This window comes from Panthera onca, chromosome B4 (genome assembly GCF_046562875.1).
Source record: "Panthera onca isolate mPanOnc1 chromosome B4, mPanOnc1 haplotype 2, whole genome shotgun sequence".
NCBI classification, from domain to species: domain Eukaryota; kingdom Metazoa; phylum Chordata; class Mammalia; order Carnivora; family Felidae; genus Panthera; species Panthera onca.
In genome coordinates, this window is record NC_138345.1 from 74,288,972 (window position 1) to 74,302,173 (window position 13,202).

The 13,202-nt window shown below is 53.5% G+C and overlaps 1 protein-coding gene across 3 annotated transcripts in view; it reads right to left on the minus strand.

Moving 5' to 3' along the window:
* Nucleotides 1–6,910: 6,910 nt before the first annotated feature.
* VDR (vitamin D receptor) overlaps nucleotides 6,911–13,202 on the minus strand; it is a 57,210-nt gene continuing 50,918 nt past the window's right edge. For all 3 annotated transcript variants that reach the window (XM_060657817.3, XM_060657819.2, XM_060657818.2), the window contains exons 7-9: nucleotides 11,356–11,507; nucleotides 11,022–11,138; nucleotides 6,911–9,707 (exon numbers count right to left, since the gene is read on the minus strand). In XM_060657817.3, the coding sequence (XP_060513800.1) occupies nucleotides 9,448–9,707; nucleotides 11,022–11,138; nucleotides 11,356–11,507 (529 nt within the window). In that variant the 3' untranslated portion in view covers nucleotides 6,911–9,447. The remainder of the gene's footprint in view (nucleotides 9,708–11,021; nucleotides 11,139–11,355; nucleotides 11,508–13,202) is intronic.

The window sequence follows — 13,202 nt, forward strand, 5'->3', positions numbered from 1 at the left end:
AAGAAATTTAAATCTGAGGGACTGGGGGTGGGGCTGGGGGTAGCTGGAGGAAACTGAGGCGACACTCTCGGAAGGGGTTTCCCTGGCACTCTGAACCTGGTGCTCACGGTCCTCCGCACCCAGGCCGGGCTGACCTGGGCTGCCAAACCTTTCCTGATGGGCTACTTGAGCTGCCCGGCCCATCCTGCCCGTCGAATGGGCGAAGGGAGCCGGGCACAGACACAGAAGGGCAGCCCTCTCCTGACCCTCCTGCTGCCGCAGGTGTCCACAGGCATGGGCAGGATTTTCAATTAGGTGGGGTTGGAGCAGAGTGGCCCGGGCCTTTCTAGGTGTCCTGTAGGATTCTGTGTGCAGGTGAAAAGGGCAGTGGGGTGGCCTCATGAAGCCAAATGAGGAATGTGGGACAGGGCTACTCGTGACTTCTCCACTCTCCACTGAGGTGTGGGTGCCGAAGGAGAATTCTGCCCACTGCCTCCAGCCTCCCTCTCCTCAGAAGCAGCACCTGGGAGACGAGGCCTTTCTGCCTTGAGCCCAGCTCAGACGGAATTTGCAGAACAAACCAGCTGGGAATTTGATATGTGATCCACCTCTGCATTCTCGATATCAGATACCCCGGGATCTCCGATCCAGGGCTCAGATCAGGTATGTTCAGGCTTGGGTGATAACGTTGGGTCCCAAAGAGGGGTGGACTGTGGAAGCACTGATGAGTTCCCCCACTTCCTGCGGGCGCCTGAGCCTTTCCAACCACTCCCGTCTCCCAAGACACAATCTCTCCTTGTCTGCCCCCTCCCCTCGCTCCCGGTGAGCAACTGAACCGAAGCGTTCCTGGTCAGCGAGCTAACGTCCACCGCAGCAGGGCGGAGTCTTTGGCCCTGCCTTGGTCAATTCGGCACACTTAGGTCCGCCGACCTAAGTTTTGGAAGCTATAAGGCCAGGGGAGATGGTCGGAATATTGAATGACAAAATGAGGATTCAAAGGACTTGAGCAGGCTAAGATGTGGGATAAATCAAGTCACATACCTATGGATAGAGGCAAGTACGAAGTTCTGCATTTTGGTTCAAAAACAAACTGTCCACACACAGAATGAGGGGGACGTGGCAGAGGCTTTAGGGAGAGGTGGTTAGTGAGCGTATGGGTTCTGAAGCCACAGGGACTTAACTTCTCAGTTTCCAAAGTTCAAGGGAAGGTGTTTAAATTTGCATAAGTCCGTTTGCATTTCATTTTCCAGCAGGGACCCGAGCAGAATTTTTTTCACTTGACGTCTGTTGTGAAGATCAGATCTTTTAGATGCTAACAGAAGGTGGGCAGCACCTTGCCTCGGATGCATTCATTCATGTGTCCATTTATTTGGCTGCATTTTTGGAATCCCTCCCTTATTCTAGCCTGGTAGGGAGCCCCAAAGGCAAAACAGAAATTTAAAACCCACTACAAGAAACACTTCATTCTACAAAGTGGGGGTGGGAGGAGGTGCACCCTTCTACCCTCTGGGAAAAGAGGGTAAAACAGCATGGTGAAGTTCCAGGAAGAACGTGTGAAAGACGTGAAGCCTGAGCTGGCAATGGAAGAAGTGGTAGGAATTTGCTCAGATGAGAAAACTGGGGGGATAAACAATGAGAGGAGGGCGTGGAGGGCATAGAAGAATGTACAGTGAGGGTCTCAAAGTATAGTCTGGGGATCCCTGTGTGCCGCTGGGCCCCATTTAGGAGCTTTGCAAGGTCAAAACTGCTTTCATAATAATACTAAGGCATTGTCTGCCTTGTTACTCTCATTCTTTCACTGGGTACACAGGAATTTTCTAGAGGTTCCATGATGTGTGATATCCTAACAGATGGAATGCAGAACCAGGTATGAGAATCTAGCTGCCTCCTATTGAGCCAGACATTAAAGAGATTTGCAAACCTGTAAAACAATAACTTCTCGCCACTAAATTTGTTTTCCTTTGGAAAAAGTTTATTATTTCATTTCATTTCATTTCATTTCATTTCATTTCATTGCATTTTTTAAGTAGGCTTCACGCCCAGCGCGGAGCCCGACACGGAGCTTGAACTCACGACCCTGAGATCAAGACCTGAGCTGAGATGAAGAGTCGGACACTTAACCAGCCGAGCCACCCAGGCATCCATGGAAAATGTTTATTTTTAATAAAAAAATGTATTGTTTATGTTAACTTACATTCATTATTGTTATTTAACATTTTTAAAAATTTAATACATAGTTTAAAATGTTCTCAGTTTAAATTTCCAACATGGCAAATATTGATAGGTATAACCCACATAAACAGAAGTTCCCTGGGGGTCCTCTTTTTTTTTAATATTTACTAATTTTGGGAGAGCACAAGCCGGGAAGGGGCAGAGAGAGGGGGACATAGGATTCGAAGCAGGTTCTGTGCTGTGCTGAGAGGCTGACAGCAGCGAACCTTATGTGGGGCTCAAACTCATGAACCACGAGATCGTGTCCTGAGCCGAAGTCAGACACTCAACCGATTGAGCCACCCAGGTGCCCCAGGGTCCTTATTTTTAATAGGGTAAGGGGGTCCTAAGACCAAGACGTTGAGAGCCACTGGCGGGGAGGCAGACCACCGAGGCACATGGTCAGAGAGCTGCAAGTGGTCGGACCCAGTAGGAGCTTGAGTTTCAACATCTGGCCGGTGACACATGGGAGGCAGACAGGCTGGATCACCGTGGGCTTTGGACCTTGCCAAAGGAGCAAGTGTCTAGCGGATACTGGTAAAGAAAGACCATAATGGAAAGAAGTTGGGGACAGTATAACTAGAGTTCCATGAGTTTCAGATTTACGTGCCTATCTTCCCGTCTCTTCCCCACACTTTTCTCTCCAACACGACTGTGTAGGTAGGGGCTAGCTTTGGCTTATTAAGTTGCACACCCGCCCTCTGGTGGCCAGATGGCCGTGATGCCTTCCCCTGGCTCTAACAGCTATTTGAGGAGCAGGTGTCCACAAGTCCAGAGGCTGAGATATGGAGGAAGGGTCAGAGAGTCCCTCTGGATGAGTGGCCAGAGGGTGGGAGCAATGTCAGCTCCTAATGAAAACTTATCTGACCATCCCTCCGCTCTGCAAAGTAATAATGATGCTGCCCGGCATTTCTGAGTCACAGCTGCATCCAGGTAGCGTGATAAGCTTTTTACCCAGATCATATCGCAACAACAAACCTAGAAGTAGACACTGTTTTGTTGCCCTTCTATAGAGGAAGATTCTGAAGCTCAAAACCATTAAGGAACTTGCCCAAGTTCCCACAGGTAGCAGGTGGCAGAGCCGGGACAGGGACCCAGCAGTTCATGACATCGAATGTTCTGCTTGACATCTCCTTGGTGGCTTCTGCTTGTGCCGCTGGGGGACGGTCTGTTTGTAGGTCTGTCTTCTCTGATTGGACTGTACCTCTCGTGGGGGCAATGACTGTCATTCGTCTCTGTATCCCCAGCATTGAGCTCAGTGCTTGTGCTTGAAAGCACTAAAGGGGACTGCACAACCAGGCTGGATCTCAGAGGGAACCTGGAGCCAGCATCGAGCGTGTCCAGAGGACATAAGAGCTCAACCTTGGGGGGGCTCTTGGTTAAGGTGTGTCAGATTCTCCCCTGGCTGTGACTCCAGAGGCAGTCTGGGAAGCCAGACAGCAGGTCCCTGGTCCGTCCTGCTTAGTTCCTGGCATGAGGAGATGTAAACAGCACCAGGTGCCTCCAGCAGCAGGGAGCCAGAGCCTTGCTGGATCTCAGCCACCTTCACAGAGATAAAGGCCAGAGCAGGAGATAGAGGGAGGAGCGGGGGGGGGGGGGGGGGGGGGGGGGGGGGGGTGGAGGAGAAACCAAGCAAGTGGCTCAAACCTGTCCCTGTAGGGCAGTAGCGCCACCTAGTGGTGAAGATCAAGATGATTTGGGAGAAAGCACTAGATTGTTTCTAGCTGGGGAGAGGCTGGGGACACCCTCCTCCCGGAGGGACCTCGGGGACTATCAGAGAGCCAAAAGGCAGGGCCTTTAAGCCTTCTGCCCCCCTCCCCCCACCCCACTCCGAGGCAGAGCAGCCCGCTCTAAAAGGCCCTGCCTGGTTGTACAAAACGTGAACACCCCCCCCCCCCCCCCCCCCGCCGTCCTACCTGCCCTTGGCTGAAAAGAGCCACCTAGCTCAAGGTCCCGTTAAGGTCACGCTCCCTTCCTGGAGACCGCCTGCATCCAATGACCACCTAATGCAAGAATACGAGAGCCGGCTTCCTCACCCCAACTTGGGGCAACGTGAAGGGTCGTCCCAGTTTCAGAACTCCCCATAAGGGTCAGTTGAGGCCGTGACTGAGACCGCGCGGCAGCCGGACTTCTCCCTCTCCCCGATCCTATGGTCTTCCCTGCCGCCAAAGCCGGCGACCCTGAGGCCGCTCTTCAGGAAAGTCCCTGTACTTCGCCCCGCATTGCAGGGTCCACTTCCTCCGGAACCTGACCAGTCGCACTCTCACATATCCTGTAAGACGTGTCTGAATACGGAGGAGATTCAAAGCAGTTGTCTGGAGCAGTGACCCCCCACCGGCCACTGCCCCACATTTCCCCCCCCCCCCCCCCCCCCGGGGTTCTCGGTCACTTGGAGCACAGGCTCCTCCGGGAGCCTCCCAGGCTCCTTGCCTGTACCCGGCACCAATCCCCGAGAGGGCATCGGCAGAATGAGGCATCCCCTTGGCCACGCTGGGAGGTGGGCCCCAAGCTGCAGAGAAACTCCAAGGCACCCTGGCACACGAAGCAGGAGCCACTGACTGGTAGGTTCTGTCTGCCAGTCCAGAGGGGCCCCGTTTGCTTGCACCCCCCGGGGCTGAAGGAATCAATATTTCCCGGCACACCGCCGGCCTATTTATGCCACGTAAAGCTCTGAGCTCTCGACCCCGTGGCCTGTGAGTGTTTTCCCTTTGTGTCTTTTTTAAGGGGCAGACCTGTTCACAGCAGTCCGGTTACAGCCTTGCTCGATGTCAAGGGAAGCTTCTGTATAATGCTGTGATTTAGAAGCCTATCACCCACAGCTGGTACCAGACGGGAATGCCCTGCACAGACGAGCACTTGTGCAATGGGTTTTTGTGCCACGAGGGAAGCGTCCTGAATCTGCACTGTCCGTTCCCGCAGCCCTGGGGCTATGGAGCGCTGGAAACGCGGCCAGCGCAACGGAAGAGCTAAACGTCTGCTTTTATTTTACTTTTTCATGAATTGTAATTTAAACAGTCACCTCTGGTGACGTTACTGAAGAGCACAGGTATAGAACCAAAGCTTGCACTGTGAGAACTTAAAATCGCTCTATCGTAACCGTAAGGTCTGAGGGAGGCACAGACTCCGAAGCAGGCTCCAGGCTCCGAGCTGTCAGCACGGACCCCGACGTGGGGCTCGATCCCACAAACTGTGAGATCATGACCTGAGCTGAAGTCAGACGCGTAACGGACTGAGCCACCCAGGCGCCCCTTCTCTTCACACTTCTCCAGCCAGAGGACGCCCTTGTATGTAGCTGGCAATTTCCTTCTCTAAGCCCGTTCGTCTTTCATGACAAAACAGCCTTCAAGCTCGATCCCTAATTCTTCTCCTACTATCCCATCTCATGGCGACACACTTTAGCCTTTCACTTGACGTCTTGTCAGATACTTCTGAAAAATTAAAGTAAATCACATCTACAGGTCCCCAGACTAGCAGACTTATCCTGAAATAAACACACGGATTGAGCACAATTTCCCCACTCACAGATCACAGCGCTGTGTCTTTGGTCGGTTATTTTTGCTTGCTGTGTTTGGGGGGTGCTGCCTGTATCATAAACCTCACTTCCTTGGGGAGTGGAGCGGGGTGCATGGGCTCCTCCAGGTCTCCTGGAAGTCCTGTGTAGGCACAGGACTCATTTGCAATTCCCCAAGTCACCGGCACCGCATGTCGAACGCGAGGCACATTTTTGTCAACAGTGGTTTTCACTCTTGAGGCTCTCAGGTTAGTGCCACACTTGTTCGGACCCAACGCACGCGACCACGTGCTCTCTGCGAGCGGAGCGCTGTTTGACCCACCGCCGCCCATTTCCCCTTGTCAGGACCTACTTGGGGAGTGGGAACCTCCCTTACATCCTCTCTAGTAGAGAGCTGGCAAGACTGTCTGTCATTTGTCGGGCTCCTCTACTCAGTGGGAAGCAGAATAGGGCAGCAGTTAGTTAATGACTTCTGGAGCCAGCTGCCAAGGGTTCAGATCCCATCTCTGTCACTTACATCAGTGTGGATTTGGGCAGTTACCCCCTCTGTCAGATGGGGGTCGCAGTAACCCACCTCCTCCAGGGTCTGTGGAAGGATAAAGCAAGTTGGTTTGCATAAGGCATTTATTTACAGTGGTTCTTGCCATAAAGTAAGTGGTATGTGAAGTATAAGCCAATTGCGTTCCCATAAGCAAAGCGCTCTTCATTGGTTTATTTGACAAATTTCTGGCAAATGGTTACTGTCTTGGAAATCACTCAAGAGACACTCGTTAAAGTCTTCTTTTGCTCCTTTATTCCTTGCACCAGATCTGTCTTACATTCCAAGCTTCTCTGTTGGCCTCCCCTGGATTCTCCAACTTGCTTCTCGTTAGCCAGCAGGACTTTCCCATGTCCCAGGATCTTGTCTTTGGCATTCTGGTGCACACTTACCAGCATTTCCAATAATATACGTTAAAGGTTTTAGACTTAGAAATGTCTGCCTTCATTCTCATATTCTAAAACAATAGGTGATAATATTTTCTCCCAATTCAGTCCTGTGAAACCTCACTTTTCCTCCAGTCTTTTCCTCCCCTACTCCTAGACTTCCCTTTGGTAGTGAGCTGGTGCTGTGGGCCCCAGAGCTGAGCAGCTGGTGTTCCCAGGGTGGCCGGTCGGGTGCCCTGGAGAAGGCAGGGGGAGAGGGGGAACTGGGAAAGTAGAGACATTACAAACACAAATGCATTTTATTGATAAGGCAACAGCATGATACAGAGCTGAGGCAGAGACCCCGTTCGGCCAGGGCCACATTAGGGGTGGGGGGGGGGGTCTGATTCACATTGAGACACAGGCTGAGGAGTCCCTCCTCCTCCTCCTCCTGATGGGTCAGGAGGGTGACAACTCAAGGAAGGAAGGCAGGGGTCCAGGATCTAGGTTTGCTGTCTAAAATCCAGACCTTCCCCTAAGGGACCAGGTTAGCCTTCAGGGGCCCGAGCTTGAGCGTGGTTTGTGAATAGAGCACTGGTCTGGGGGTTCACAGTCCAGGCCAGCTCTGGACCCCTCCTAACTAACTGTCTGACTTTGGCCAGCCACACTTCCTTCTAAACGTCCGTTTTCCTTAGCAAGGGAGTTGAACTAGTGTAGCGATTTTTAAACCTTTTTTCCCACCAACTAGCCAGTGAGACCAAAGTCTTCTGCAGAATCCAACCAGGCTCTCGCCCTAATTTGTAAAAGGACAGCAAGGACAACACCAATAACTGGCGTATGGAATTTTTACAGAGTAAGTGTTTCTTCCAGAAATATCTCCTCATCAGTGGTGTCTACTACCTGCTACATTCGAATGTAGTACAAAACGGAGTCTGATTCTGGAAACGACTCACGGCTGATGAATGTCAGACTTGGCCATGCAGATGGTATTGTGCGGTAAGAAACGTGGCTCTCAGATGCTTCCCCACTGGAAGAAACACTGGGCCCGGTGGACACGGATGGTGCTCACAGTGTGAGTCTGATTGCTCCCGGGGCTTTGGGAGAACAGAGGAGGGTGGAGGCAGCATCGACTGACAGGGACTACCCACCCCCCCACCATTGAGATCTTGAATGCGGCTGTGCTCCCCAAACTCAAGCAGCGATCCGAGGGACCCTCTCAGACTCCCGGAAGAGCTCCGTCTGCAGTGGTCCCACACACCTATGACTCACGTACCCGGGGACCCCACCCCAGAGTAAACAGAACAAGAGCTCCCACCTCCTGGGCTGGGCTAGCTCTGGAAGGGAAAATGGAGTCGGAAGTTAGGTCCCCCCCCACCCCTTCCAGATTTGGGGGTGGTGGTGGAGTGAGAATAAGAAGGGAACCAGCCCCACGTGACTCCACCCCTAGTCCTCCCTCTGCCTAGTCCCCAGCAGCCAGCCCGCTCTCCCTCCTCCCACAACGAGGTGTTGGAGCACTAGCTCCTGGGTCTCTGGGGGATGGCAGTCTGGGAACTACGCCCAGATGGGCGGGGGGAGAGCATGGCCTGGGCTGTCGGGGTCTGTCTGAGGGTTCTTCTCTTCCATCCTACCCTACCAAGTGGAAAAGAGGTAGCCTGCTGGCACGCAGAGGGGCACTGCTTCTCCAGACCATGAAGTGTTTGGGAAGGTGCTCCCATCTCTGCATCACACTTGACCATCCTCGGGTGAGGCTCCTCCAGCACCCACGGCCACCAGTTCTCTCTCTCCTGGGTGGGAGGTAAGGCACTGGCAGGGCGAGGGTGAGGACGCTGCTAGGCACTTCTCTGCAACCTGGGGGCAACTCAGTCTTGCCACGTGGATCGTTGGAAGGAAAGCTCTCAGCTCGACCAACCTGTTAGATCCAGGTCAAGGAGCCATGGGCTTGGAGACTAGACAGCTGTGGCCACCACCCACCACCCTCTTGTGAGGCTGGGTTTGCCTGTCCCCTACCTCCTAGGCCCTGCTCTCTTCTCTCCTTGGGCCTCTCAGCAGGTGGGCTCTGGGCTAGCGGCCCCTGCCAGGAGGAGAAAGCCCATCTTACCTTAGCGACTTCCAGGGAGACTGTTACCATAGCAATGAGATGAAGGTGGGCATTGAAGTGTCGGGCAAGTGCCCTTTGGCCAACAGAGAGGGGTGGGGGTTGTGACCTCTGTCACCTTGTTTTTGGTCATCCTTGGCAGTGAGTCTCCTGGACAGGCCAGGGTGGGAAGGCAAAGGGAGGAGCCCCGCCGGTGGCACACTGCCTGGGACAAGACAGCACAGACTGGCAGTAGGCTGAGATGGGGGTGGGGTGGGGGTGGTGGCTAGTCATGTACCATGGGCGGGCAGGGGGAAGGAGATCCCCACTAGGCTCTGGACATGGAGGCCTGGAGTGGGGGGAGGTACAGGTATCTCTGTCCCTGAGGAATGGGTGCGTTGCTCCTGCCCGACTGTCCCCTCGGCATCGGCCAAGCAGTCACTTTTGGAGCGGTAGGGGCATCCCTGGGCAAGGCCCCACCTTCGGCCTCTGCCCTCTGCCCCCATTTGAGTTTCTTTGTCAAATAAACAGCAACTCCTCACGACTGAGGTCCCAAGGGCTTGGGGGTAGCCTGTGGTCGGCAGGAAAGGGAGACCTGGTGTTAGGTTGGGCAGGAGATGGGAGCGGCTGGGGAGAGAGGGGCAGTAGGGGAGGAGGGGCTGAACTCCAGATGGGGTGGGAAGGGCTGCCGGGCAGCAGCCTGCCCCAGGCCAGGGCACAGGGCCCCAGAGGAGCAGCACCACCCGGGTGCCCCTGCCAGCCGCCCTGGTCAGGAAATCTCGTTGCCAAACACCTCCAGCACCAGCGGTGTGAGCTTCATGCTGCACTCAGGCTGGAAGGAGAGGCAGCGGTACTGCTTGGAGTGCTCCTCATTGAGGCTACGCAGGTCGGCTAGCTTCTGGATCATCTTGGCGTAGAGCAGGTGGCTGCCAGGGGGTGGGTGGCGGCAGCGGATGTAGGTCTGCAATGTGTTGGACAGGCGGTCCTGGATGGCCTCAACCAGCGCAGCATCCTGCACGCCGGGACGGTCTGTGAGTACAGGGAGACAGGGGGAGAAGGCATGGGAGCTCTGAGCCAGGTCCTGTAATATTCAGTCTCTCCAGTGCCCCTATGTCCAGACCAATGCCCAAGCTTAGCATCCTCCTAGGTCACCCCTGTATGGCTGCTGACCTGTGACACCATCATCCTCCCTAAAGCCTCTCAACCACTTCCTGTTGCATTTAGGATCAAGTCCTACGTCCCACCTGGCCCTGTCTTCAGCTCAACTCTCTCCCTCCATCTCTATGGTCCATCTTTCCATCAGTACCCTGATGTGTCAAGCTCTCTGGCTTCCAGACCTCACATTTGTGTTCCCTCTGCATGGAACTTAGCTCTTGTATCTTTGACTCTTACTGATTTTTCAGGTCTTCCTCAAGAAGGCCATTCCTGATGACCCCCTACCTCCATGGCCCAGACTAAATCAAGTTCTCTCCTTCTATTATACCCTGCTATAGTATCACTTCTTTATTTTTAAAACTTTCATCACATTAAAATTAGTCATTGAATAGTAATTGCTTGATGTCTCCTCCTACACTTTGTGGAAAAGAAGTCTGTGTCCTGTTGGCTGCTGAATCCCTATGCCCAGCACAATGCCTGGTACTTAGCAGGTGCTCAATAAATCATTGCTGAGTGTATGAATGAATGAATGAATGAATGAACAAATGAATGAATGCTCCATGGGCAGGGGGAGGGTAACCCATGTCCATGGGTCCCCAGCCCATCCCTGATCAGAGGCCACTTTCTTGTTCCCTCAGCATAGTCCAGACGGAGGCAGCCTGGCCTCATCACCAATATAACATCCCCAGGACCATGACTCCCTCTTCCTCAACCTCTCTCTCTCCACCAAACCCAATAGACAGAAGAGCTCAAGGGCCACAGCACACTGCCTCCAAAATCAGTCAGGCAAGCTTTCTGGGCAGAATCACCTATAGGCTCCAAGTTTTTGTACCCAACCCCACAGGGGATCTCAGGTAGGTCTGCAAAGTTCAGTCCAATTCACACAAGAGCAGAACCTGCATATTGGGAATATCCAGACCTGTCTGTGACCTGAGAAAACCCATTTATCTCGTTCCTCAGAGTTCCACCTATGAATCACCTATGGTCTCAGGGTCCAGGGCAGTGAGGGACCCCTCAATATACACACATCATATGGGCTGTGCAAACCCAGCAAAGTGGGCGCTTCCTCGTCTGTCTCTCCTTCTGCTCACTCCTCCCTCCAGACTGCCCTGCTGGCCCTCAGGAGGGCTCAGTACCTTCTATTCCCCCTTCCCAGGTCACCAAGTTCCCCACTGTTGGGCCCCATACCTGGGGAGACAATGCAGATGGCCATGAGCAGGACATGCTCCTCCTCATGCAAGTTCAGCTTCTTCAGCCCCACCTGGAACTTGATGAGGGGCTCAATCAGCTCCAGGCTGTGTCCGGCTAGGAGAGAGATGGCCAGATGCTGTGGGCAGAGCTGAGGAGCCACACACCCAAACCACCCCACCCCGCCCCCAACCTAGACGGGGCCTGTGTCTCACCCTTGTCTCCCCATTGCTGTCTAGCGCCCTCCCATGTGCCTGATCAGGCCTCATGACCCCAGGAAGGGTGGAGCCAGAGTCTGGGCGCTGGAGAGGGTGGAGGTGGAGCCCAAATGTACCTTTGGTCACATCACTGATGCGGTACTTATAGTCCTGGCTGCCACAGGTCCAGGACATGTCGTCCATGAGGAAGGACTGGTTAGAGCGCAACATGATGACCTCAATGGCACTTGACTTCAGCAGCACAATCTGGTCCTCAGAAGTGAGGTCTCTGCCAGGGAGGGCAGGGAGGAGTCAGGTTACTGGTCAAGGACTTCAAGTCAGGCAAATCAGTGTATGTTTTCACAGGTGCCTGCCAGGTGACCCGCATGTGCCCTGGGTCCCCCATTGAGGAGCTGGTGGCCTGACTGGAAAGGATAAAACTGTCTCTTGAGGGAGAACAACTCAAGCCTGTGTTTGTGCACCAATGCTGAAGGTAAATTAGCTCAGCATCTAAGGCAGGAGAACCCAGGGGCGTGCCAGTGCCTCCCAGGCCTAAGCAGCCAGAGCTATTAGGGAAGACGAGCCTGAGGAAGCTGTGAGGGTTAGAGCGTGAATGCGGACGTCTGCAGGAGGTGTGGCCATGGTCATCTTCAACGCCCCTCATGTCCTCTGGTCCTTCTCAAAAGTACAGCTCAGCCAACTCTGTCTCCAGGACATCTCTTGAGCCTTTGACCTCCTTCCCACTACCATCAGGACTGCTCTGGTTCAGAGCTCCCTCATCTTTTTCAGTTGCCTCTTATTAGAACTCTGGAATCAAGTCTCTCTCTTCCGTGTTTCTTATTGCTGCTTCAGGGAGACGTCGCCTGTGTGCGGAGGAACCTTACTGCTTCTCGACCCCCTCAGGATCAAGCCCATACGCCATCACTTGGCTCCAACCCGTCTTTCCAGTACTCCTCCCTTCACAAACTCCAACCCTCCACTCTAGCAACTTCAGACTATTCCACGTTCAATGTTGTGTGTTCTCACACCACCTTGCCTTTGGGCGTGGGACAGCTCCAGCCAAGAACGCATTTCTTTTACTGCTCCACCTTACCGTCCTGATTCTGAACCCAGTGAGGTCTCCCTCAGTGCCCTCCACCCCCTGGTTACCTTCAGAAGTATTAGTGCCATTTCTTCACAGCCTGTGGCTTATGCTCCTACTTTGCTCTTTCCACCTCACCCCTTCTCTTCATATGCTTGTGTGTGGCTCTCACCGCAAGCTACTTAAGGGCCAGCACCACTTCCCAATCACCTTAGAGTTGCTCACACAATGATTATTGAACTCTGAGCACAATGAGAAGGTCACATCTTTACGTGCTGATGAGTCAAGAGGCCAATGACTGGTTCCACTATTCTGAGTCACGAGCTGGGCTTGCCTGAACAATGACAAGGAAAAAGCAGCACCCGCAAACCAACTTGCTTCCAGTTTTCCCTCCTTTTCTCTTCCTGACTGTGTATTTCCACCCAGCTATCTTGTGGGAGGGCAGTCATCCTCTCCATGGCCACACTTTGGTATGTGGAAAGGTGGGAAGCAGATGTTAACTGATGAGAGGGCTGCATCAACAGGTGACAGATGGTGGTGAGGATGGCCGCAAAGGGTCTGCATTGAAAAAGAAGTCTCAAAGTGCTAGAGTTGGAAGGCACTTCATGGAGGCTACGCGCTCCAATTCCTTCTTCCGCATTCATAACAGATGCAGGATCCTTCCGGGGTCAGGAAGCTCATGGTCTCTGGATACAGCCATAGGGTTGTTAGCTCCTGGGTTAATGGCTTCTTCTTCTATGGAGCTACACCCACAGGAGGACACCCTCATCCATCGCTTGTACTTCTGTCCTCTCAAGGAACACAGCACCAGACTTCTCCATTAGGCGTGGGGCATCCTTTAACTATTGAAAGTTACCCGGGGCCCCTGTGTCTTCTCCAGGACAGACAGCCACAATGACATGG